Here is a 24,837-nt window from a genome sequence, read left to right as displayed (position 1 = left end):
GCCACAACCACCACAAAAAAACGTGTCAAGAAAAAAGCCATCAATCTCCACCATTGAAATCCCCCCATACTCACAAACCCACAAACCTAAACCAACAAAAATCACAACCAACAAGCCCACCATTGGAATCCTCTATTACCTATATCCATAGCGACATCCACCACTGATCTGAGATATAAATAGATGAAACCTAAAAAAAATAGAAAAAAAAAAAAAAACCATTCTTCTAGCCCTTATACCCAAACAATATTCCTCTCCTTGACCCAAATTCTATCTCACTCTCAAATCACAAACCAAAAAAAAAAAAAAAAAAAAAAAAAAAGACTAAAACTAATAGAAATTATTTCATTGAAACATGCAACAAAATCAGAGGTACGTATGGCAACAACAATAATGATCCAACCGTCCTCCCTGCGATTCTCGCTGAGTGAGACCGACTGCAAGATCGGTATAGTCGTCAATCTTAGCAACAAGAGCACCTTCATCATCTGATGGGCCTTCAAAAACTATCTCTACCACAGTGACACCATGATTCGGCTCCACATGCATCCTATGAGCGTCCTCTACGATGCCAATTAGGGAGCCATTGATGTAACACCCCCCCCCCCCCTAAAAAAAAGGGTAGGGGGTTGGAATTATAATTTTAGAGAGGATATTTTTGTAATTCCCTTCTCTGGATATTTCTAACAAGTGGCCCATATTGTTCCAACAACCCCCTTAGCCAACAAGAGGTCTACTATGCATCCGGTGCATGTATCCCTCCTCTCACATGGGAGTGGACCCCACATGTATGGGTTCACCTCCATTTCACATGGAGGAAACATACACCAAATATGCTTATTACATTGAAAAATGATTTTGTAGTGTTTTAGTTGAAAATTCCCAATTATGGCATGTTTTATAAAATACTCATTATAGTCATGTATTATATGGGGCACATGGTTTTTTGTTATTGTTTGTAAATATGTTAAAAAACTCTGACTTGTAATGTAGAGATTTTAGTGCGTTAATGTTTTATAATTCAGATATATTGTTTACTTGTAGAAAGAAGAAGAAAATAGAAGCTCTTATAGTCTTTTGATAGTTCTTTTCTCTTTCTTTGGAACTTTTTGGGTTTGGGGCATGACAATTGATCTAAGAAAGATACAGGGATGAGCAAGAGAGAGACACCAATCTAAGAAAGATAGAGAGATGAAAACCAATCACCATGCAAGGTTTGAGAGAGAGAGAGAGAAAGAGAGAGAGGCCATGAGGGAGACAAGTCAGGGGGAGAGAGAGAGTGATAGAGGGAAGAGAACAAATGAGGAGAGAGACAATAAAATATTTTTTTTAAGTAGTTACTATTTGTAATTGCTAAAATTTTTTAGCAACAGCCACCCGGGTAAAGGTGATTTTGGGGTGTGTGGATCTAAAATATCCTTTTTTTTTTTTTTGGGGGGGGGGTAGGAAGGTAATGCTCTTACAAAAATTCAAAAGAATTATCCAAGGTTGCTATTTGAAGAATTTTTGGCTTAGTTGTATCTTGTAGAGAAATTTATTATAATCATAGCAACTCTATGAGGGGACAAATAAAGACAGTAGTTTTATGGTTCCTCTAAGCCAACCGATATCTTATTTAGGTTAGAATGTAAAACTCACTCTCTAAATTTCACAAATTTTCATTTCAGTACTCTAAGTTTGTATTTTGTCAATTCAGTCTTTTAAATTTCAAATCTCCTCAATTCAGTCTTTTGTTAGCTCACCGTCCATATATACCATTAGTTTTGGCCATAATTTAATATTTACTAGCATGTAGTCCTTGCTTACGCACGGAAATATTAACAATTGTGATGATAAGATGTTTATCTTAGTAGATTCAATTTCCACATTGAGCATTATGAATGGAAGTAACTTAACACCAACATTTAAAAATCAAATTGGACACATAGCACAAAATTAAACTACAATTAGAAATTAATTTGATTCAATTTGAATTCTAAAATTGAACTTCAACTTAATATAATATATATGATTATATTTTTGTCACTTTTAACAAATTAACAAAATCTTAATCCAGACACAGTAAAAACTATTAAAAAATAAGAACTAATCATTGAGCTTGGAATCTTCTTGGAGGCGCCAATGAAGCGCTAATGTATGAGAGTGTGAAGCAAGGAAGAGTGGGATTGAACATTGTGTTTGAACCCGGCCTTGCTCTAAAAAATCCGTAAGGAGGAGGAGAGGGCAGTGTGTGGATCTAGTTGGTAGAGGTTGAGAGAGGAGGAGACATGGGATGAAGATATGGAATTAGGAGGAGATGATGTTTTACTTTTATAGTCTTTCTCGTTGGACTCCTTGGTTCTGGTTGTGGGATTAGAAGAGCTCCAGACTCTATTGAGATCACCCATAAAAGTGTGCAGGTGAGATGTTCTTGCTTAGGCCAATGAATATTATTATTGTGGTTTTCTTGGCTTCCGTGTTAAATGTTAATGCATCATTTATTTGGGCGCAAAAATTAGAAAATTTAGATAAGATACATGACACAAAATTGGAGTCCAATTTATAATTTTCATGAAAGTGTGCAGGTAAGATGTTTTTGCTTAGGCCAATGAGCATTATTATTGTGGTTTTATTGGCTTCCGTGTTAAATGTTAATGCATTATTTATTTGGGCACAAAAATTAGAAAATTTAGATAAGATACATGACACAAAATTGAAGTCAAATTTATAATCTAATTAAATTTTTTTTTTGAGTTTTGGTTAGGACAAGTGGCGCAAAATTGAGAATCCAATTGAAATCTAATTGGCTTTTCTCTCTGCTTCACCTATTATTATATATATAGATTATATCATTTATTTACTAATTTAAAACAACATTTTCTTATAAATTTTTTTTTTAAAAAACCCAGAAATTATAATAACCCCAATTACCCCCCAACCCACCTCATCTGAAGAACACGTAATCCTCAGCCTAATCTGATATGTGAGAGATTGAGAGGGAGAAAGAGAGAAGTATTTATAGCTCAGCAGCCTAAGATAATGGGGTTTTTAAAATACAAATTTTAAAAGAGCAAGAAAGAAGAAAAAAAATCTCGGAGAAATAAGAATAAAAAAGGACCTAGAAACTCGAAGCAGTTGTGAGGAACAACAAAGCTTGAAGGCAACAACCAATCCACAGGAACACAAACTTCTCCAAACAAAACACTTTATGATCCTAAGACTTCCCAGATACAACAACACAAAGCCTCACTTTTCATCCAAATTTTTGGTATGTACATATAATACAATTATACAACAACAACAATAGCAATACTAATAGTTAAGGTAAAATAAAGAAAACTCAGAAAAGAAAAAACTGTTCTTTGAGGAAAATATAAAAAGAAAAATGATAATTCAAAGAGCTATGATTTCTTTTTCATTTTAAAGCTCTTTTTTTTTTTTTTTTTTTCCTAATCATATATTCTCCCCTCTATTGCTTCTTCTTCTTCTTCTTCTTCCTCTTCTTCTTGGCTAGAGCCGCCAAGTAGACCTTCTAGAGTGGAGCTGAGCCACCAAGAAACCCTGGAGCAGAACCACTGAAAACACCTGCTTCTCCCTCTCGATCTCTCTCTCACCCTCTTAGTATCTCATATTTGGGTTAGGCTAGGGATTTTTTTGTTCTTCAGAAGAGGTTGGGTGGGGACTGCAGTGGGTTATTTTAATTTTAGTTTTTTTTAATTAACATTTCTTAAAATTAAGAAATAAATAATTAAATAATAATTAAATATTAAATTATAGCCAAAACGGTGTCATTTTGGGTAAGTTAACAGTAGATATGGATTTGAGTTAACAGAGACTTAACTAAGGAGATTTGAAATTTAGAAAACTGAAATAACAAAATGCAAATTTAGAGGACTGAAATGAAAAGCGATGAAACTTAAAGAATGAATTTGCATTTTGGTATTTTATTTATTCACTTTAATATCATATGTTTCTTCATTATTATTATCGTTGTCTTCCAAACGCAATTTACTGAACAATGTCACTTTTGTCCAAGGCATATACGCACACACATAGATACATACACCCAAACACAAGATATATTTTCCTGTGGTACCTGATTCATATCTATGGTTTGCAAGCCTTCCCCACGTGTAAAAATAATGGCATGATTTTGATTTTCTGGCTTGCCCTCGCCGCATCTGACAGACCCAGGAAGCTTTATCCGATAAATAACCTGCAAATATATATATATATATATATATATATATGAAAGTAAGGATATAAATAACCTGCAGTACAATATTGAAGCAGTCACTCGCGAAGCATTATGCCAGTACAGAAAACAAATAAAACAATCCTATGGTTGGATTCAAACGACCAATCACAAAATCAATCTAACTTTCAGAACTGCAAATTGAAAGAATATAAAAATAGAGAATTTCTAAATGTTTGTCAATCATTATTATTTTTAGGATAATTTTTTTTAGATGTTGGAAAATCATATCCAAAACCTTGTTCAATTGTATTTTGAGTTGTAAGTTTTTAGTGTCAAGGAGTATGTTTAAGATGATATTTTGAAGACACGAGTTTGCTCAAAGATCTTCTCAAGACCTGCTGAATCTACAATCACAACTGCACTCGAGTCATCGGTCTTTATTAAGCCTCTACGACTTTTCATAGAGAAAATATCTAACCTCCACTAACTGAACCTGTGATTTCATAAAAGAAAAAAAAATAGATATTGATGCGACTTTTGTGCGCCAAGTCTTTGATACCGACTAGTGAAGATCTTATTAGTGTTTCAAGTGAAGCTGCTGCAAAAATTAACTGCAACAATCAAGCATTGTTATAGGGAGTTAGTACATTCAATTCAAGATCCATGCAACCATTAGCCATGTTGATAGAAGATCTGTACGAGCAGATTAAGCTAGCTAAAATTAAAGTGCAATTGGGTTGGAGCTATACTAGTATCAGCAAGTTCTACAGTAGGTAGGATTTGAGATTGGATTAGATTTTTGTACATGTAACTCCAATTTGATTAGTGAATTCTTCAGGAGTGGTGACCTACATAGTTATCTATTGAATTCTAAATGGGCAATGTGATTGTGCCTTTAGTTAAAATTTGCACGTAATTGAATTAATTAATCAAAACCTGGGTAATTGGTTAATTGAACTTAGATTAATTTTAACTAGTGTATAACCCTGTGCATATACATTGGTACAATTAGAAACAATCACAATTATACGGTTCAAATTATACATTTTTTTTAAAGGAAGTTAGAATTATACATGGTATTAACTTACACATTTTTTAAACTATAGATTTATAAACTATCTAATGGTTTCTCATCACACACACACACACACACACACACACACACATATATGATTTAGAATTTAATTGGATTTAGACTTTTTGGTTTTTCACTCAATAATTCACTTGCCATAAAAATTAAAAAATTAGAAGAACACATGGCGCAATATTGAACTTCAATTGAAATCCAATATAAAATTAATTGGATTTGGAAACTTCCATTTTTACACTCAATAATTCACATGGCGCAAAAATTAAAAATTAAATGAGACACATAGGGCACCATTGGACTCTAATTTCAATTAAATTTAGATTATAATTTGATTTTCTCTAAGTTTTGACATTTAATATATATAATCCAACAATAATTTTTTGATACCAAACCAAAAAGGCCATCTCTATGTATCACTTATCAATCGGTGTGGAAGCTATTCCCACCTACTTTATGAGTCTTTTCAAACTCCCTGTGACCCTTTGCAACGCTATTAACTCGAATTTGGCTTAAGTATTGGTGGGACTAAGGAGGAGAAGAAAATACTTTGGATCAACTGGAAGAAATTATGCTCACCAAAAAGCTAAGGGTGGAATGGGATTTTAAGACATCCACGCCTTCAATCTTGCAATGCTTGCTACAGGCTTGGAGACTGATATACAACACGCACTATTTGTTCTATAGAGTTTATAAAGCATGTTATTTTCCTGATTGTTCATTCTTGGAAGCTATTGTGGGGTCTAACCTATTCTATGTACGGTGAAGTCTCATGGCAGCTTGAGACATTATTAGGAAGTGGTCTAGGTGGTGGGATGGTAATGGCTGAAGAATAGTAGTCACTAATCCTAATTGGCTATCTCCAGGAACAAACCCAGGTAGGGGCCTAAGGGGGCCCAGGCCCCCCCTAGGCCCAAAAAAAAAAATTTAACAAGTAAAATTTTCAAAAAAAAAAAAGGGCTTGGGACCCCCTTAGTTTTTAGCTCGGGCCCCCCTCCCAAAAATCATGAAACCCTAGCCTATCATCCGGCCAGCCCAAGCACATGACCCATGTAAATCTAAAATAAAATAAAATAAAATAAAAAACACTCAGCTCTCAGTAGTCCAAAACCAAACAAAGAAAGCAAAAAACGAAGGAAAAAAAAAAAGAAAAAAAGAAAGAAAGGAAAATGAGAGGCAAGATAGAGAGATAGAGAGGCGAGATAGAGAAATAGAGAGTAGAGACCCACTCATGACGCCGCCACCCATCCGGCCACGCCCACACTGTGTCGCCATGATGCTATGATGCTTGCGAGACGAGACCCATCTTGATCTTGCTAGTTGCTACCTAGTACCCATGCGGGCGAGACCCACGCGAGGCCCACTTGTCGCTGCTAGCGATTGCTCGATTTGCCCAACCAGTTTCGTTGCTCCAGCCTTCACAGTTCCCAAGGATTTACTCTTATCTTTTCCTTCAAAACTTAATAAAATGTTTGTGATCTGAGAATCTGAGAGTGTTGGTGATTGTGAATTGAATCTGTGTTGCTTGTGGTGTTTTTTTTTTTTTTTTTTTTTTGTGGGTTTTTGGCTTTGTGACTCTGTCACCCTGTGTTTGTGACTCTCTCTCTTGTATTATATAGATAAGAGAGAGAGAGAGAGAGAGAGAGAGAGAGAGAGAGAGAGAGAGAGAGAGAGAGAGAGAGAGAGAGAGAGAGAGAGAGAGAGAGAGAGAGAGAGAGAGAGTAGAGTTTGTAGAGATTAGTTTTTTTCTTTGTTGACTGGTAGTTGGGCATAATAGGGACAAGTGGAGTTGGGCAACGGACAAGTGACAGAAAAAAAGGTAAAGTTAAGAAAATTTTTTGTTAGTAGTGTGATAGTGTTGGTAGTGGGATTCATTAGGTTAGTGGGTCAGAAAGATGGAGACAACACAAAGACATAAATAAAGGTAGTTTATGCAGACCAAATACAAAGCATAAATAAAGGCAGACCAAAGAGAAAAAGAAAAAAACAAATCATATAATATAGAAAATTGTCACACAAATTTAAGAAAATAATGGTGATTCTTATACGATTCTTATTTTATTTGTAGATCATGAAATAATCAACTACAATGTTTGATTTTTTCAAAAGAAAAGGTTCAACTTCTTCTTTTTGCGTAGTCAACGTGGGATTACCAACAACTAATGTTGCTATTCCAATTCTAGAAAATGTGGATGTTCCAATTCTAGAAAATATGCATTTTCCAATTCCGGAAAATGTCGATGTTCCAATCTCGTAAACACAATTTCAAAAAATTGATCTTGATTCTTTGGATTATGATCCTAGAACATGCAAACAAATATGGGAATATCATGTTAATCAACGTGATGAAATTTGACTGGCTTACATTAAAAAGGGTCCACACCAACCTCCTCTAAAGACATACAAAAAAGTGGAAAGTACAAAAAATCATGTGTTATTGGAGAAGCTAAAGTTAAAAATAAAATACATATTTTATTAAGATTATATCTATTCCTTCAATTAAAAAACTCAAATTCTCTCATTCCTTTATTATTTTAATGAGTTGTTTATATTATTTTAAAAGAAGTGATAAAAAAATAGAATATTTGATATTTGGTGTATTATAAAGTGAGTTGATAAAATAGATAAAATAGTTTTTTGAGGTGTTAAAAGCTAAAATTTCTAGTACCATCACTGTGAATGTTCTAACTTCAACAATAAAAATAAAAATCATATCTATCCTAGTATTAAAAAATATATATTATTTTGTTTTTGTTTTTGTTTTTGTTTTTGTCTTTGTCGGTAGATGATTGTATCTTAATGTATTTAGAAACAACAATTTTGTGTATTTATAATTTTTGAATACTATATGGATGTCTATTTAGATTTTTTTTCTTTCTTTCTTTATACTCCGACCCTCTTTAGCTTAAAATCCTCAGAACGTCCATGTGCTCAATGACACTCATAAGTCCTTGTATTGTTTTGGTTTTCATTTGTGGTCCCTTGCTAGGCAGGGCTCTGCCCGAGTCTTTTACTTTACTTATCTAATACTTTTTTTTTTCTTCAATTTAATAAAATCATATATATATATATATATATAGGAAACTCTGCCAGACAAACACATTGTCTGTATAAAAGTATAATCAGCAGTTAGTTTGTTGAGCATTCCAGCCCAGTTTCAGGTTATAATCCAAGACTTGTACCTGGTCCAAATTTTGAACTGGCTCAGAAGAACCAAATGCCTTTGTTGGTGGAGCAGCCTTTGCAAGAGTTGAATAATATACCTTTTGAACCCCTATTTTGGCCCCCTTTTTTGAGTAAACAGGTTCTTCAACTTCATCAATGTAAGCTACCCTAACAGATGGGTGCCTGGCAGAAGGAAAGGAGGACTTGTAATAGTTTCTTAGAGAAGCAATTATAAGACAAGAATTGAATTTGAGATATATACCTTGTCATTAGATTTAGGATGTCTTTGGCACGAGGATGACCAGACCGTTTGTCAGTGCCATACATATGGCATGACACCACATATGTGAATTTCAAATCCGCAATTGCTTGACATTGTGCCCTTAATGACCTTTCACCCTTTGAGTTTTCCTCACCATCTAATTCAGCAGCCTTGTAGCCTTTCATTAGATCTGAGTAAAAGCACATTTACAGAAACAAGTTGGCGTACAATGCTAGAGATGTTGAAATTACAAGTTTCCAACCAAGTTTCTCTAATCACCTTCATCGTTTGCAATATCCAGAAAGGCCTGAAGTTCCAAAGCTTTCCGGTAGTACATCATGCCTCGCACTTAATGATTGAGAACCAGGTAACACCCATTATCAAATAATGGCAAAAGAATCCATCCTCAAGTAGGGGAGAGAGAGAACTCATACCAGTTCTGGCCAATGTCTGGCCTCTATATGATGCCCATAGACGGAGTTCATCTTCAAGTTCTTCAGTTGCTTTGAGTTCTTCTTCATCACTACACTTGATCCGCTCTAGGAAGTTATTCCATTCATCTGTAGTAAATTACCATTTTATGAGGGAGCATGTCAGTTTTGCCAACAGAAATGATAGTTAAAGAGGAAATAAGTAGTTCAGAAAAAGGAAGAGGAGAACCTGGAAATATCTGTTGCAAATAATAAAGTATGGAAACTCCATCTTCAGTTAGTTTTAGTCTTAGATCATTTGTGGAAAAAAGAACGTCCTCAAAATAGAAAGCAGTTAAGGCACTAAAAGAAATAACAAATGTATCAGATACAACGTGTTGTCGTTGTGCAATAACAAAAGCTCTGGTACCACTTTGTATGAAAATGGCCCGCCAAGGATTTGAACAAATAACAATACAGGCAAATAAAGAACGATAAGCACACACAATAAAGACAAGAATTTACATTGTTAAGAAAATTGCCTACCTTAACAGGAGAAAGTTCAAATCCACTATATTCAACAAAGATTACGACTCTCAATATATCTTTCAAAGCTCTCACGCATGGGTTTCCCTTTCAACCTAAAATAACTATAAAACTAATTTTCCTCAAAAAGTCTTTTTACTCTTAAAAGAACTCTTTTTTGAAGTGATTTCTCCTCAATCAGGAAAAATCTTTTTCTAAGGGTCCTTTCAGAAGAACTCTTCTTCCAAGATCCTATCCCTCTTATTAGGGGAAGGACCCTTGGCCAAAGCCACAAATCTTTCTATTCCTTGGTGTACAAAAAATACCAGCTACTTCTTTGACAGGAATGCATTACTTCATTCACAAAGGATAGACTTTCCTTCCACATTAATAAATCACCAAAAAAGTAACCAAATCAACTTTCTTTCTGCACCAAGAAAAGCCAAATACACAATAAAGTTCAAATACGATTTTGAAACAATTTTTAATAGTTGCAATTAACACATATTGTGAAAGATATACTTACTTTATTACATATAAATATAGATAATTCGCATATCAAACTATTTGAAACAAAGAGGAAAAGGTGAAACTTGCATTCAGATCTTGACTTAAAGTAACATTTGATCCTGACCCAAAAACCCAAGGGGCAGCAGAAGTTTTAGTGCAATATATGCAATACTCATGCATACGAGGAACAGCAATTTATATCTCCGGTAAGAAAAGATTAATGCTAGAAAGCTTACGAGAAGGAAATCATATTTTGAACTTTGGGTGCAGGAGGCATGTCCATAAATAATGAATTGGAGAAGAAATAAATACGCCTTCTAGCCTCCAAGTTGGATGGCACATCCATAGCAGACTCCTTTGTGGTAAGCAACAGATAAAGCCTTTTAATCTGTACGCAATATTTTTCTTTTATAAGAACATAAATGTCTTAAATAAGAGAATTAATTTTTGAGAAGTACTATATCTACAACATTTTCACAATTATCTATATGCAATATTTTTCTTTTCTAGGAACATAAATGTCTCAAATAAGAGAATTAATTCTTTAGAAGTGCAAGGTCCATAACTTTTTTATAACAAATCATAGGTGATAAGTTATTATTGGTTTTAACTTGAATCCAAAACTTAAGGCTGCGTTTGTTTCCGTGTAAAATGTTTTCCCAGTGTAAAATATTTTCAAGTGAAAATATTTTCGAGAAAGGAAAATATTTTCAAGCGTTTGGCTTCATTATAAAAATTATTTTAGAAAATATTTTCAAGTGTTTGGTTGCATTCTGAAAATGCTATTTTTCTACTAGTTTCTTACATTTTCTCAGCTTCTAAACAAATTTCATAATAGAAAATTTCAATATATAAAGTTAAAACAAACAAAAATCAAAACAAAACCAAACAAAAAACAGAACAAAACATTTGTCAAATTCAAAAACTCGGTCAAACGGAGAGAAGGAGGAAGAGAGAGTGAACGACTAGTGAGGGGAAGGGAGAGGTAGATCGAGAAAGAGAGAGATCGGACATGGGTGGGTCATGGGTGCGATCTCGCCGGTGCTGAGGTGCGATCTCGATGGTGCTTCAAGTGGCACGACATCGGGTGGATGTGGATCGGGCAAGGTGGGTGTGAGTTTGCCGAAATAGGGATTGGGTTATGTTTCTCTGGGTAGCTTGGATGTGGATCGAAGCTCATGGTGGTGTGCAATCTCGTCAGTGTTGGGGTGCGACAAGCCGGTGCTAGTGTGCGATCTCGGTGGTGCTTCAGTGGCGTGAGCTCGCCGGTGCTGGTGTGCGATCTCTCTTCCTTGCTGTTTCTCTCTCTCTCTCTTCTTTTTTTTGGGGCAGAATTGATTTGAAGGTAAAATACAAACGGAAATGGTTTTACAGGGTTAGAGGGCATATTTTACGGTCAATGGAAATGATTTTCCATTTGACCCAATTTTCCTTGCGCACCCAAACACCCTCAAGGGTGTAAAACGTTTTCTTGATTTCCTTTACCACCGAAATAAACACAACCTAAATTACTTTTTTGCCTGCTAGTAACAACCAATAACAATCAGCCACTTAGAATTTGTTGTGAAAGTATTGTGAAAATGTTGTGAACATGACATTTCTCTTAGTTTTAACATTGCTAGAACTTATAGTATATATTATTTAATACATAGCAAGGATTTATCTAATTAACAGGTTTTGATTCAAAGAAGAATTAAATTTTGGTGTTATGATGCAAATAGTATAACTTTATAACATCATTGCAACAAAGAATATTAGTAGTACAATTGATGTATTAATGAATGCAAAAGCCCTATTAGTCTTCCCCTCTAGGTTTATCAGTGGAATTATATTAGACATGGAAAAACGAGCTAAACTTTGTTGACTAAACCCAAACTCAAATTTTTTGACCTGACCCAAATCCAAAATTTTTTACCAAAATAAAAAATGGGACAATCCTTCAAAACTCCTTTTGAACTAAGTATTCAGTAAAATTTATTATTTATTTGGTATTGAGGAAGCACGATCTAATGAATGTATTAGTTTATCACAAAAAAAGTATGTGCGAGTCATTTTGGAAGAAATTGGCTTGTTAAAAAAAATAATGTTCTAAAACAAAAGAGATCGATATGTAGGGGTGTCTAGACCCGACCATGACCCGCCAGACCAACCAACCCGCCCGATCTCCACCCGAGTTCAGCCCGAACTGACGCTCCCGTCGATCGGTTTCGGGTTTCCGCGCCCAAGGCCCAACGCTGGCGGGTTAAGTGGCAGGTTTTCTTCTCTAAAACCCGAGCCACCCGACCCGACGAAGGTTATATACAAATCCGGCAAAATTACGCTCAAATCCGAGGAGATCCAGTGAGTTCTCAACCATATTTGGTGAGATTTAGCCAAATCTGACCATTCCCAACGTATTTTAGCGATTTTGGTGCAGATTTTGGCAATTTTGATGCAAATTTGGTGAGTTTTTACAGATTCCGGCGATGATTTGTAGATTCTGGCGATATTTTGCAACTCCGGTGATGATTTTGCAACTCTGACGATGACCCGATCTCCACCCGAACCCAAAACCGACCTGACTGATTGACACCGGTGGTCGATTTCAGGTCACTCTTCTGTCCACCCGACTCCGGTGGGTCGGGTTCGGGCTGGGTCGAAAACCAACCTGGCCCAACTCGTGGACACCCCTACCGATATGGATCCTAATGTCAAATTGTGTGGGGATCAAAGGGACTTGTTATCTAATCCTAAAAGATATTGTCATTTGGTTGGCAAGTTGACTTATCTCACAACTACTCACCCAAATATCTCATTTGCAATTAGTATTGTGAGCCAGAACATGGCAACTCCAAGTTTTGGCCTTTCATACGAATTGCGAGATATCTTAAAGCACATCCAAGCCGTGGTCTTTTGTATAAAGTTTATGATCACTTATTGGTAGAAGCTATAATCGATTCAAAATGGTCAGGATCACCCTCAAACAGAAGATCCAATACTTGATGTTTCACCTTTTTTAGAAGGAAATTTGATTACTTTGAAAAGTAAGAAACAAAATATCATATCTAGATCTAGTGTAAAAGGTATAGGTCCATGGCACATACATCATGCAAGTTTATGTAGATTAAGCATTTACTTGAGGAATTAAGATTGGATGTGAAGTTTCTTATGTGATGTAAAACAGATAGCACATGCTTTCCTAAATCTGCAGAGGCGCTGGAAGTCACAACGTAAGATTAAGGAAGGGTGCTAGTAGAGGCCATCAAGGCAATAGTGTTGGAATTGTATGAAATTTGGCAGGTTGAAGGGAAACAGCATTCTGATCCAAACTTATGACGGCTGCCATGAGCGCTACCTAAACTTAGGTAGATTCCTTCTTTAAAGCCCCGAAAACAGTGTTTTTGCTATTTATAGTAATATTTGTTTTTCCTTAATAACTTTTAGTTTAAAAGTCAAAATTAGATCACGTCTATTATGAGACGTCTCTTAGAGACAATATTTTCAATTTCTGCAATTATCTCAATTTTGCTATTTCTGGCAAAAATCACTATTTTGCCACCTAATTACGTGATTAGCACAAATTAGGATTTTTGAGCATTGCCCTAACCACCCTAGGGTTTCTTTTACTATTTAAACATATTGTAGCCTGTAGAGCAATTCAATTTTTTCAAATTTATAAAGATATAGACTGACTTTTTTTCTCTTTGGTGGTTTTCAAGACCTTATCACATTGTAGATTCAAGGGACCCCTCGTGGATTCGAGGTTTTCATTCAGAAGATAAATTGTTTAGTGTTTTTTTTTTTTTTTTTTGTCCAGAAAGTAACGTGTTCTTGTGGCTTCCGCCATATCAATTGGTATCAGAGCCTTGATTTTTTTTCATGGTCTAATGGCAGATAGGCATGACGATGACCACCCCATCAACGACGAAGTTGAAGAGTCAGTCCTCACTAGAGCTGAGTTCCAACAATTTTGTGAGGAGAACCAGCAAGTAATGTGCAATCTACAGCAAGCAGTCACTGCCCTTCTTGCTAAGAGCCCTAACCATGACAACCATGGTGAACACAACAACAGGAACGCACAAGAACCTCTTATTCGTGATTAAAATAATCGAAATAGGCCTCCAACCTATGATGAAGATTACAATGAAGATGATGAGTATGAAGAAGATGTTCATGGAGGACATTGTGGTCCTGTTAGGGAACATGCTCGTGATAATCAAGAGTACTGTATGAAGATGAAATTACCATTTTTCAATGAAGATGTTACTATATAAGAGTTTCTGGATTGGATCACTAAAGCCTTTGTTTATATGGAGACTCCAGAAGATAAACAGGTTAGGTTAGTAGCCTATAAATTGAAGGGGGGAGCATCTGCTTGGTGGGATCATTTGCAGTTGACTCACACTTGTTAGAGGAGAGCCCTAGTATGTTTATAAAGGCAAATGAGGAGGTTGATGGAGGAACAATTTTTACCACCAGATTATCAACAGGAACTGTTCAAGCTTATATGGAAGAGTTTGATAGGCTGGCCAATTGTAACAACTTGGCAAAAATAGAGGATCAACAAATAGCTAGGGTTGTGAATGGGCTACGTGTAGCGATTCGGGATCAAGTTTCCTTGCAAACCTTACGTGTACTTACTGAAGCTGTAACCCTAACAAAAAAAAATTGGAGTTCCTACAGAGTAGATCAAACAGGAAGTCATAGTATGCTAATCAGAGTTTACTTGATTCTTCACTCTCTACAACCAATAAGGGGAAACAGCCAGTGTTCTCATAACCATCACATCCTTTGGGCAATAAGGAGGTTAGTGTTGGTAGTAGTCAGCTAAGGGGCGAAATAATAGTTTTTACAGGACGATAGGGGTTCAACACCAATCCCTATGCTAGACCAATAGGGGATGAGTGCTGCAAGTGTGGTGAATCAAGGCATCGGTCTCATTTGTGTCCTAAGCGAGCAATTGTGAATTTAGTAGAGCAGGTGGAAGAATACGCTAAAGCAGAGGAGAAAGATAAGGTAGGAGATGAAGGTGCAATTCCCTATTCCTTTACCCCCAATGTGATCCAAGATGATGAAGAGGGTGAGCTCTTAGGGAGGTCCCTAATCATTTAGAGGTTATTACTCACACCAAGGAGGGAGTTGAACGATCAGGGACAAGAGATCTTTTGGGCACGATATACCATTAACAAGAAGGTTTGTGACCTCATTATTGATAGTGGCAGCGTGGAGAACATCTCTTCCAAGAGTCTGGTCACCAAATTGGGGTTGAAGACAGAGAAACACCCCTCTCCATACAGAATAGGTTGGATTAAGAAAGGTACGAAAACTCTTATTACTCATCAATGTCAAATTAATTTTTTTATGGGTAAGAGTTGTGTAGATGAGGTGCTATGTGATGTTGAGATGAATGCATGTCATTTAATTTTGGGAAGGCCATGGCAGTATAATGTAGATGCTATGAACGTCAAATCAGAATGTTGTTTCCCATCAACCTGCCAAATTTCATGCAATTTCGACATTGTCGCCCCAATGGCCTCTACTAGCACCCCCCCCCCCCTCGATCTTACGTCGTGACTTTCAGCGCCCTTGCTGCTTTAGGAAGGCATGTGTTGTCTGTTCTATATAAATCTCCCCCACTTGGAAAGAACATGACCTCAAGTTCCCACTATCTGGTTCATTAGGAGGATGGTAATCATATAAGTCAGCAACATTGAAGATAGAAGAAATATTTAAGTCTGGTGGAAGAGCAACCACATAGGTATTGTTGTTGATCTTCTTAGTAATTTAAAATAGCCCATACTTTTTGTCCTTCAATTTATTGTAAGTATCAATAGGAAACTGCCCCTTCCGAAGGTAGACCAGTACCTAATCCCCAACTTTTGATCCAGACTCATGAAAATGCCATGAGCGTTGCCTAAATTTAGGTAGATTCCTTCGTTAAGGCCCCGAAAACAGTGTTTTTGTTATTTATAGTAATATTTTTTTTCCTTAATAACTTTTAGTTTAAAAGTTAGAATAAGGTTCCATCTGTTTATGAACGTCTCTTAGAGACAGTATTTTTAATTTCCGCAATTATCTCAATTTTGCTATTTTGGCAAAAACCACTATTTTGTTACCTAATTACATGATTAGCACGAATTGGAGTTTCTGGGCATTGCCCTAGCCAACCTAGGGTTTCTTTTACTATTTAAACATATTGTAGCCTCTAGGGCAATTTAGTTTTTTAGATTTATAAAAATACAAACTTTGTTTATTTCTCTCTAGTGGATTCTAGGACCTTATCACCTTGTGGATTTAAGGGACACCTTGTGGATTCGAGGTTTTCATTAAGAAGCTAATGTGTTTAGGTTTTTTTTTTTTTTTTTTTTTTTTTTTTTTTCATTCAGAAAGCAACGTGTTTGTTTTCTTGTAGCTTCCGCCACATCATTATGTCTATGTATTGCATCAACTAAGCAACAATTCACATTGCCTCTAATCCTGTGTTCCATGAACGAACCAAACATCTAGAAGTATATTGTCACATTGTCTAAGAGAAAGTGAAAAGTGGTGTAATTGCTAACTCCATGTATTTCTACAAAAGCCCAATAAGCTGATATGTTTATCTAGACTTTGTTTAATTCTTTTTTGGATTTAATATGTAAGAAGTTGGGATCGTACAATATGCACATCCCTACAAGAGGGGAAGTGTTATGAGGTAGTATCAGGTTAGGGGAAAAAATAGTCAAATTATTGTAATCACCCGCAAATATATAAATAATTTTTATGTGTATGGAGTAATCTATATATATATATCTAAAAGTTGAAATGTAGCATTTATTATTACTACACTCTTGTTGGGCCACATCAGTGATCATATTATCCACTTATTTCCAACCATTTCCCTTTTTTTTTCTTTTTTTTTTCTTTTTTTTTTTCTTGACTCTTTTTATTTATTTATTAATTTTGTAGTTTATAGTTATATTTTCTCAAACCTTTCTCTTTCCCTTTTATCTTTTCATTTCCCCACTACTATCAACCGTAATATCACTCTTTCTTTATCAATACCTCTTCCTTTTATTTTGACTATTTTTTTTTGGATAAATTGCAATTTCATTAGACTAGAAAGGAAAACAAGCTAAGGCATCTCCCTTCCAAACTGCCTCAAGTGAGGAGGGGAGATTACCTTTGGAAAAATAGAAGGGGTGATTACAGTTCAAAGCAAATCTAGCAGCTTCATGCGCCACAAAATTGGAAGACCTCCGAACCGAACAGAAATTACAAGACAAAAAACTGCAACATAGACTAAGGATGTTGCAAATGAGATTTTTTTGTCTTCCCCTATTAATATGGTATAATGAAGAATTTGTTATTTGAAATTTGCTAAAGACAATATATTAGGATTAGCTGTCTCGAAAAGAAATAGATTTACTTAGCCAAAGAGGTATTCTAACACTCAAAAATTTTCTCTTCTAAGCCCGTCCCCTTTTTCCTCTTTCCTGGTTGCATATAAACTCATCTACCAAAAGTAGTATGGAAAGAAGTGATTAAGAAAAAACCACCAAAAGAAAGAAGAAAGTTGAAGAGTGAGAACATCCCTTTTTGCGGGCAGAACATACATTCACTGAATGGGAAAGAGAGGGGTACAAAAGGAGTAAGCAAATTTATAGGAATAAAAATGGGGAGAAGAAAGAGTAGAAAAAGGGAGAGGAATCGTTTTAGGAAGAGTAAAGGTAAGGTAGATAATAATGGGGACAAGATGAGCCCAAGAAAGCTAAGAAGAACTGGTGGAAGAGTAACAAAACAATAATGGGGAAAAGAAGAGTCAAAGAGGGAGAAGAGGGTTGATGGAAGAGTAACGGTAGGATAGATGTATAAATAGATGTAATATAGTAACATGGTGTAAATGAGCCAAAAAAGAGAGGGGAATGATAGGAAGACAGGTGGCTAACTTGGCACAACAAGGTTAATTATTAATCCTTAGTTATTATATTTTGTATAAATAGATGTAATATTGGTATTCGGCAGTAAAATTTCTCTTGGTAATTATCACATGTTGCACTACACTTAGAATATTACAAATAAAACTTACTTTTTCCTTCCAAGCTTCTGTTTCTGGTACAGGAAATCTAAGTTCTCCAAAAAACTGATATTGTTGATCAAGGGATTTCATTCTCTCATCTGTTCCAGAATAGCCAGCATGACTTGACTCTGCCCAACTACATGAGAAAAATAACAAATGGATAATAATGGCATTTGCACATTAATATAATCTAATTAAGGAGATAGTTGAGCAAATAATTTACCTAGAAAACCGATCCTCCATTATGTCTCTAGTAACAATTTCTAGCATGTTCAAAAAGACAATTACAACCCGATTCATGTCCTCCTTTTCATTCGCTAGCTGTTGAAAGTATTCTGAATTCAGTTAAGATTTGTACCAACTTTGATTGAGCAGAAAAATGTGAAGGTATCTGGAGAAACTATTACCAAATATTCAACGAGCTTAATAAATTGTTCATACAGGCTAGGGAGAGCACTCATATTCAATTCCTCTATCAAATCATCCTTTTGTATATGATCATCAACGTTAAAGAAAATTTCATTTATAATCCTGGACAGAGAAAACCATCAAAGAAATAACATAATACATCAGGACAGATGTAATTATACACTCTTGCTCTTTTGAATATGTATATCAGATGTAGCAAACTCACACTTTTTCACGTTCTCCAAGAACCAGAGAGTTGATTACATTTTTAAATGTAGCATAGCATTCCCGAACAGCAGCATTCATGTAATTATCTACTTTTAATCTCATTTTCAATTCACTGCCTCTTTTATTGCTATCTCTAGCCATATCCAATGCCTTTGGAACCTACACAGCAATTATAGGTTTAATACATTTAGAGGTCTTAGTGAAACTAATGGAAGAATTTTAATTCAGGAGTAGTTTAACCTTGCTAGCAAGCAAAAACAGAGGCCATTGGATAAGATCCAGATCACGGTTGGCCCAATATGGAACAAGCAACAGGTTCATTTCCCTGCAAATTTTAAGTTTAAGGTTTTGATTCCCGTGGCCAGATTTGAAAGTAAATAAATAAAGGATTTTTCGTTTGCCGATATGTGAAATTGTGTGAAACAATATTGTTTCAATAAATAAATACATAAAAGAAGCAAAACAAAACAAAAGTTTCACCCTAGAATCAAGGAAAAAATATCCCACTGTGGGATTGCCATATTACCCATTAGTTATTAGATCCTCGTCTCTAAAACTACTGATTATACTGTTCCACAATTCAGCAAACTTTGCTGCCTCCTTCTCTTTAATAGATGGGATCTGAAATAGGCGGCCAGCTCTTAGGACTCAAAAAACTACCTTCGTAGGCATCAAAAGAAACAGGTGCTGAATTGCGTTAACCAGTCATTATAGATTATATATAGTTCCACTTAAAAAAAAAAAAAAAAAAAAAAAAAAAAAAAAAAAAACCTCTTCAAATTTGTAAGAGAAAGTGGCATTCGTTCCCTCCTTGGTTTTCTCATTATTTTCCACTGGAATTAAGCAGGCATTAAAAGCACCCGGCAGTGATTGGAATCGGGACCTCAGCATTGCCAATGTTTGAATCTGAGAAAGAAAACATTGGGTGAGTGTAGTATATAAACACACTACAGAATGCTAGAGAATAATCAAATTAAGTGACTGCATGCGTCTGGATCAGTGGATTAATTTATTTAAATTAAGGGTACCAAACACAGCTGGTTCTACCATATTAGCAAGAGAGGCATTCACCTAGGACCCCAAGTAAAAAAAAGGCTCCCTTATTTTAATCAATACTGCTATTTCTTTCATTGTAATAGTATTAGTTAAGTCTAAATATTAGCCAATAAAAAATAAATAAATAAATTATCAAAAGAGAAATTTTACGTTCACAATATTTTTCACAATAAATTTTAAGCGACGGGTTGTTACTAGCTTCTATTGATAGTTAAAAAAGTAATTTCAATTGTGGGTTTAAATTAGAACCAGCAATAACTTAACATCTAGGATTTGTTGTGAAAATGTTAAAAATGTAGCACTTCTAGAAAAAAAAAAAAAAAAAAAAAAAAAAAAAAAAAAAAAAAACAATACAAAAAAATTTTCACAATAATTGAGTTGACAAACTTTTACTAGTTTTCATCTAGATCCACCACTAACACCACTTTTTTACTTACCATTATTAATCAGCCACATCAAAAGGTGTGAAAAGTTTGTCAAATTTTTTGTGTCTATAAACTTTCTCAGAAATATATATATATATATATATATATTCTAGGTTTTTCATTTTAATTAGTAATTTTGCATTTAAAACAAAAGAATAGAGTTTAAGCAATATTTAATTATTTTTTTAAAAGTCATTTTAAATATATTAAAGGCCTCAGTTCTTTTTTTGCCTTAGACCCCTAAATGCATCAAACCGCCCCTGACTGTAATATAATAATTATTCATATGGTTTAACTATTCAGTAATTTGGTTATATTTTTATTACATAAAATAGTTATTCCTTATAAATAACTATTAATTAAAATGAGGAATAACTATTCATCTCTAAAAGAGTTATAACATTCTAAATTAATATATTTCCAAATAAATAAACTTTCTATATGCACATAACAATTATAAAAATAAAAAAAATAAAAAATTACTAATCTCTCTTTCAAATTTAAAAATTATTATTTTTTAGGAAATATAATTATATGAGTAAGATATTTCCTAAAATATATCTTAAGTTTGATTTAAAATACTTTCATTCCATTGTCTTTAGGGTTCTATTATTGTATTGCTACCAAACAAATAAATAGTAATGAGTATTACATTACATTAATTTGTATTTCTAGTAATACCTATTTCTATTCCTATGTAATTATTGTATGTTTTTTTTTGAGTTGGAGTCATGATGCAAAATATAGTTTCAGATTGTGGAGGACCACAGTTTAGCCAATGCATCAATGTTGTTTGGTAGTAGATCCAAGAGAAATATTGATCTTTTAAAGAGTTCTTTAAATCTTGACCATTTGTCTAACGTGTCAACTTTTCATTAACAACAACAACAAAAAATCTTTTTAAATAGAGATTTTTTCTTTTATTTATTAAAAAATCATATTAATTACAAAATGTTGGGTATACATGTGTAAGGGAAGTTTGACATTGAATACTAATGAGAAAAGTAAGTAATTTTTTTTTTTTTTTTATAGCAAAAAGAGTAACCAGTTAATATAACATAGTTGGACTCATATTCATAGATTTAAGTATTTTGAATTAAGTGATGTTTCTTTATATTATATTAACTTTTCTCTCCAAAAAAAATTATATTAACTACTTAATTGGAGATTTCCCATGGTGTTATATCCCCAACAAGTACTATCAAAGCCAAGTTGGCATGTGACGAAGGTGGCGAGGTGCTCAAGGTCCCTTCCCAGTGGGGACAAAGCAAAGCCTAAATGACCCACATGTTGCACAAGGTTCTCATGGACATAGATGTACGCTAGGTTCCCAAGGATGAGCGAGTGGGAAAATCCTCTACTCCCTCTCCCTCACGTGAAGTTCACTCATTCTCTCCCTCTAGATCTTCTCTCTTGGCCAACGATGGAAGGCTCATTACCCCCAACTTGAATACAAAACTTTGCAAGTCAAGCAAGCACAACCTCATAACTCATTGTTTAAATTTCTAGAAAATTAAAGATCAAAAGCTAATGATCTTCTCTCTTGGCCAACCTAGAAATTGGTATCTTAACACCCATATTCATGATGGTTATTGAGTTTTGCCTATGTTAGCAATTGAGTTTCTGCTTTGTGTCAACAATTGAGTTTTGGCTTTGTGTCAACAATTGAGTTTCCAGCTTTGTGTCAACGATGAGTGTAGTCTTTGTGATGACATTGTCATGTGCCTATGGGATGGATTTCCTGGTTTTGGAATGGTGTTTTTATGCTCACAATATATATATATATATATATATATATATATATATATAGAGAGAGAGAGAGAGAGAGAGAGAGAGAGAGAGAGAGAGAGAGAGAGAGAGAGAGAGAGAGAGAGAGATCAATGGAAGTGATTTTGTAGAATTCATTTGGAAACTCCCAAATCATAACACAGTTTGTAAAATGATTATTATCATAAAACTTTCATTTTCCGTACCCCTATTAATTATGATACTTTCTAGGATTTAGCTCATCCCATTATTTCATAGTTTTCTTTTACATATAAGTCAGTTATACCTTGGGCATGAAGCTTGCTTTATTAATGGTAATTGGAGTACTATGCTAAATTGAGAGACTCGCATTATAAATGGTTGGTGATTCAACCTTGCAAATTTTTAAGGAGGCAACAATTAGTTCTATCGGAGATCATTAGAATTTGTAAGCCATGGGTGTGCCACCTAGATTCTTTGTTGCGGTTGCATATTCTAGGGAGAGCTATGGCCTTGTGTTGATTTGCTAGGAGTTTTGGAATATTTTCATGTATATTATGGAGGCTCATGATTTGTAGTTCATTTTGTTTTTATATGTGTTATAGAGCTTTGACTTATAATGAGGAGATTTTAGCATGTCAATCAATTTTTTTTATCACATGGAAATATTGTTTACTTCATTTGAAAAAAAAAAATCCTATAGTCTCTTGATTGTCTACTTTTATAATGCTTTGGACTATTTTAGATTTGAGGCGTGACAAAGGGAGTGGTTAATATATTTATAGTTGGGCTCAAACCCATAAGCTTAACCACTTTAGATCAAATGATGTTCTTATATGCTATATTAACTATTCAATTGGAATCTCCTCAATATGGTTGTCAGAATCATGACCCAGATCAGACGTACAATGCTACAATCTTACAATCTCACATGCCCAAAACGATCTCGATCATTTAAATTATTCAAAGATTGGTGGTAGGATCGTACAATCCAAACGATCCCACATGATCCTAGTTTCTGTCAATTTCTTGAGCCTAACAGGAGACCCAAATGAAAAAGAATGCCCCAATTAATAGAGCCCATTTTGTTTTTCTAAGTTTGATGAGAAGAAAAAGAGATAAAGATTTTACAAAATTTAACCAAAACAAACCCACCTCAATGATACCTACATGTTTACGAGATAAAAAGATGAAAATCAAAAAGTGAAAGAGGTAGCATAGATCTATATTCAGCATAGCCATTGATGCTTCATAGTTCATAGATTTGCAGACAAAACACTTAGTTGAAAGGGAGAAGGTCTAAAGGAGGAGAAGCCGAAGTATAGAAGAGAGAGTTTAAAGTTATAAAGGAAGAAGATGAAGAAGAAATTAGAAGGTGGGAAAAGTAGGGTAGGTGGGATTGGGGTATGGGAATACAAAAATTCTAAGACCATATAATAAACCACAACTCTTATCACAATTATTCATGTGGCAGCCTGTGAGTGACAGAAAAAAGTTGTAGATCTATGTAAAAGTTACATATAACCGGTCACAGTCTGCCACGCTTTAGTAAAAGTTGTGATTTTTTATGTGGTGTTAGAATTACTCATGGGAATATCATGGTTAAAAGATTTGGAGCTAGGAATCGCCGCACACCCTTGGTGCGATGGTCACTCCACAAATATAAGTGCTTGTAGAGTGTGGGGGGGTAAGGGCTAAGGTTCAAGTCTTCAGGAAAGAATTTCACACACATATACACTTAGATTAAGCTTGAGTATAATTCTATCTTGTAAAAGATTTGGAGCTAGGAGTTTTGGGTTTTTTTTTTTTTTTTTTTTTTTTTTTTTTTTTAAGGAACGGTTAGCTTTTTTTTCCCAGGATATTAGACTATTACATATTTGACTATTCAAAGTTTTCCAAATATTCAAATTGGAAACTTAACTCTTTTTTTATTATTTAATGCCACTGATAATGGTACGCTTTAGCATTATTCTAATTGAAATTTTCGTTTTTTTTTTAATTTCCTGTTCTTTTTAGACGTAATGATACATCATAGTATACAAATTATATCATATTGATAGTATAGACGTAATGATACATAGTATACAAATTATATCCTATTGTTAGTATAGATATAATAATACATGGTATACAAATTATATCATATTGATGCAAATTCTTTTTTATCTTTTGGAGAATGTATTATTTATGTGATTATTTAATCTATATAATCACTATAAATGTGTTTTTTGCTTTTAATTTTCTTCTAAAAAAAAGTATGATTTTACGGTCCACAATCTTAGATAAGATCCCAATTTTGACAATCATACTCTACAAGTTATTCTCTCCCCCAACACACGCACCAAAAAAAATCCCCACCCTTTCCACACGCATCAGCCAACACCTACGGCAAAGCTTATGCCAAAAGATTGACGAATTTGAAGTGTTTTGTCTATGAAAAATGAAAACAGGTTGATACATTTTTTTCTATTAACCACTTTTTTTTTTCTTTTTACTAATAATTTACCTGTATTTTTCATCTTGAATGCAAAAATAGATTAGATCCTATAATTGTAATAGGTGATGGGTGAAGTGTGTAGTATTCATCTATCCATTAAAAATTCTTCCTCATTCTAACACAGACCTTAAATTAAAGGATACAGACTACCACGGTAACTAGGAACAAAAGATAGGAGTTCCACTAACCTCTCCAAGCCGGGAAAACGCACCATATATACCCCCAAATATCGTGGAGAAGATAGCATACCAAATCTGAGTATCCATAAAGTAGACCTGAAATAGTTGGTTTCATTAGAATTTC

General features: G+C 34.5%; 1 protein-coding gene across 3 annotated transcripts in view; it reads right to left on the bottom strand.

The window, feature by feature from the left end:
* LOC126698894 (callose synthase 2-like) overlaps nt 1-24,837 on the bottom strand; it is a 112,492-nt gene that overhangs the window by 41,041 nt on the left and 46,614 nt on the right. For all 3 annotated transcript variants that reach the window (XM_050396397.1, XM_050396396.1, XM_050396398.1), the window contains exons 21-35: nt 24,723-24,809; nt 19,582-19,716; nt 19,337-19,431; nt 19,051-19,135; nt 18,809-18,969; nt 18,582-18,705; nt 18,398-18,495; nt 18,184-18,310; nt 10,373-10,524; nt 9,352-9,464; nt 9,126-9,251; nt 8,971-9,039; nt 8,692-8,881; nt 8,447-8,612; nt 4,076-4,195 (exon numbers count right to left, since the gene is read on the bottom strand). In XM_050396397.1, the coding sequence (XP_050252354.1) occupies nt 4,076-4,195; nt 8,447-8,612; nt 8,692-8,881; nt 8,971-9,039; nt 9,126-9,251; nt 9,352-9,464; nt 10,373-10,524; nt 18,184-18,310; nt 18,398-18,495; nt 18,582-18,705; nt 18,809-18,969; nt 19,051-19,135; nt 19,337-19,431; nt 19,582-19,716; nt 24,723-24,809 (1,848 nt within the window). The remainder of the gene's footprint in view (nt 1-4,075; nt 4,196-8,446; nt 8,613-8,691; nt 8,882-8,970; nt 9,040-9,125; nt 9,252-9,351; nt 9,465-10,372; nt 10,525-18,183; nt 18,311-18,397; nt 18,496-18,581; nt 18,706-18,808; nt 18,970-19,050; nt 19,136-19,336; nt 19,432-19,581; nt 19,717-24,722; nt 24,810-24,837) is intronic.

This window comes from Quercus robur, chromosome 9 (assembly GCF_932294415.1).
Source record: "Quercus robur chromosome 9, dhQueRobu3.1, whole genome shotgun sequence".
Taxonomy (NCBI): domain Eukaryota; kingdom Viridiplantae; phylum Streptophyta; class Magnoliopsida; order Fagales; family Fagaceae; genus Quercus; species Quercus robur.
Note: the sequence above shows the minus strand (reverse complement) of the source record. Positions and strands in the feature narration are given on the sequence as shown.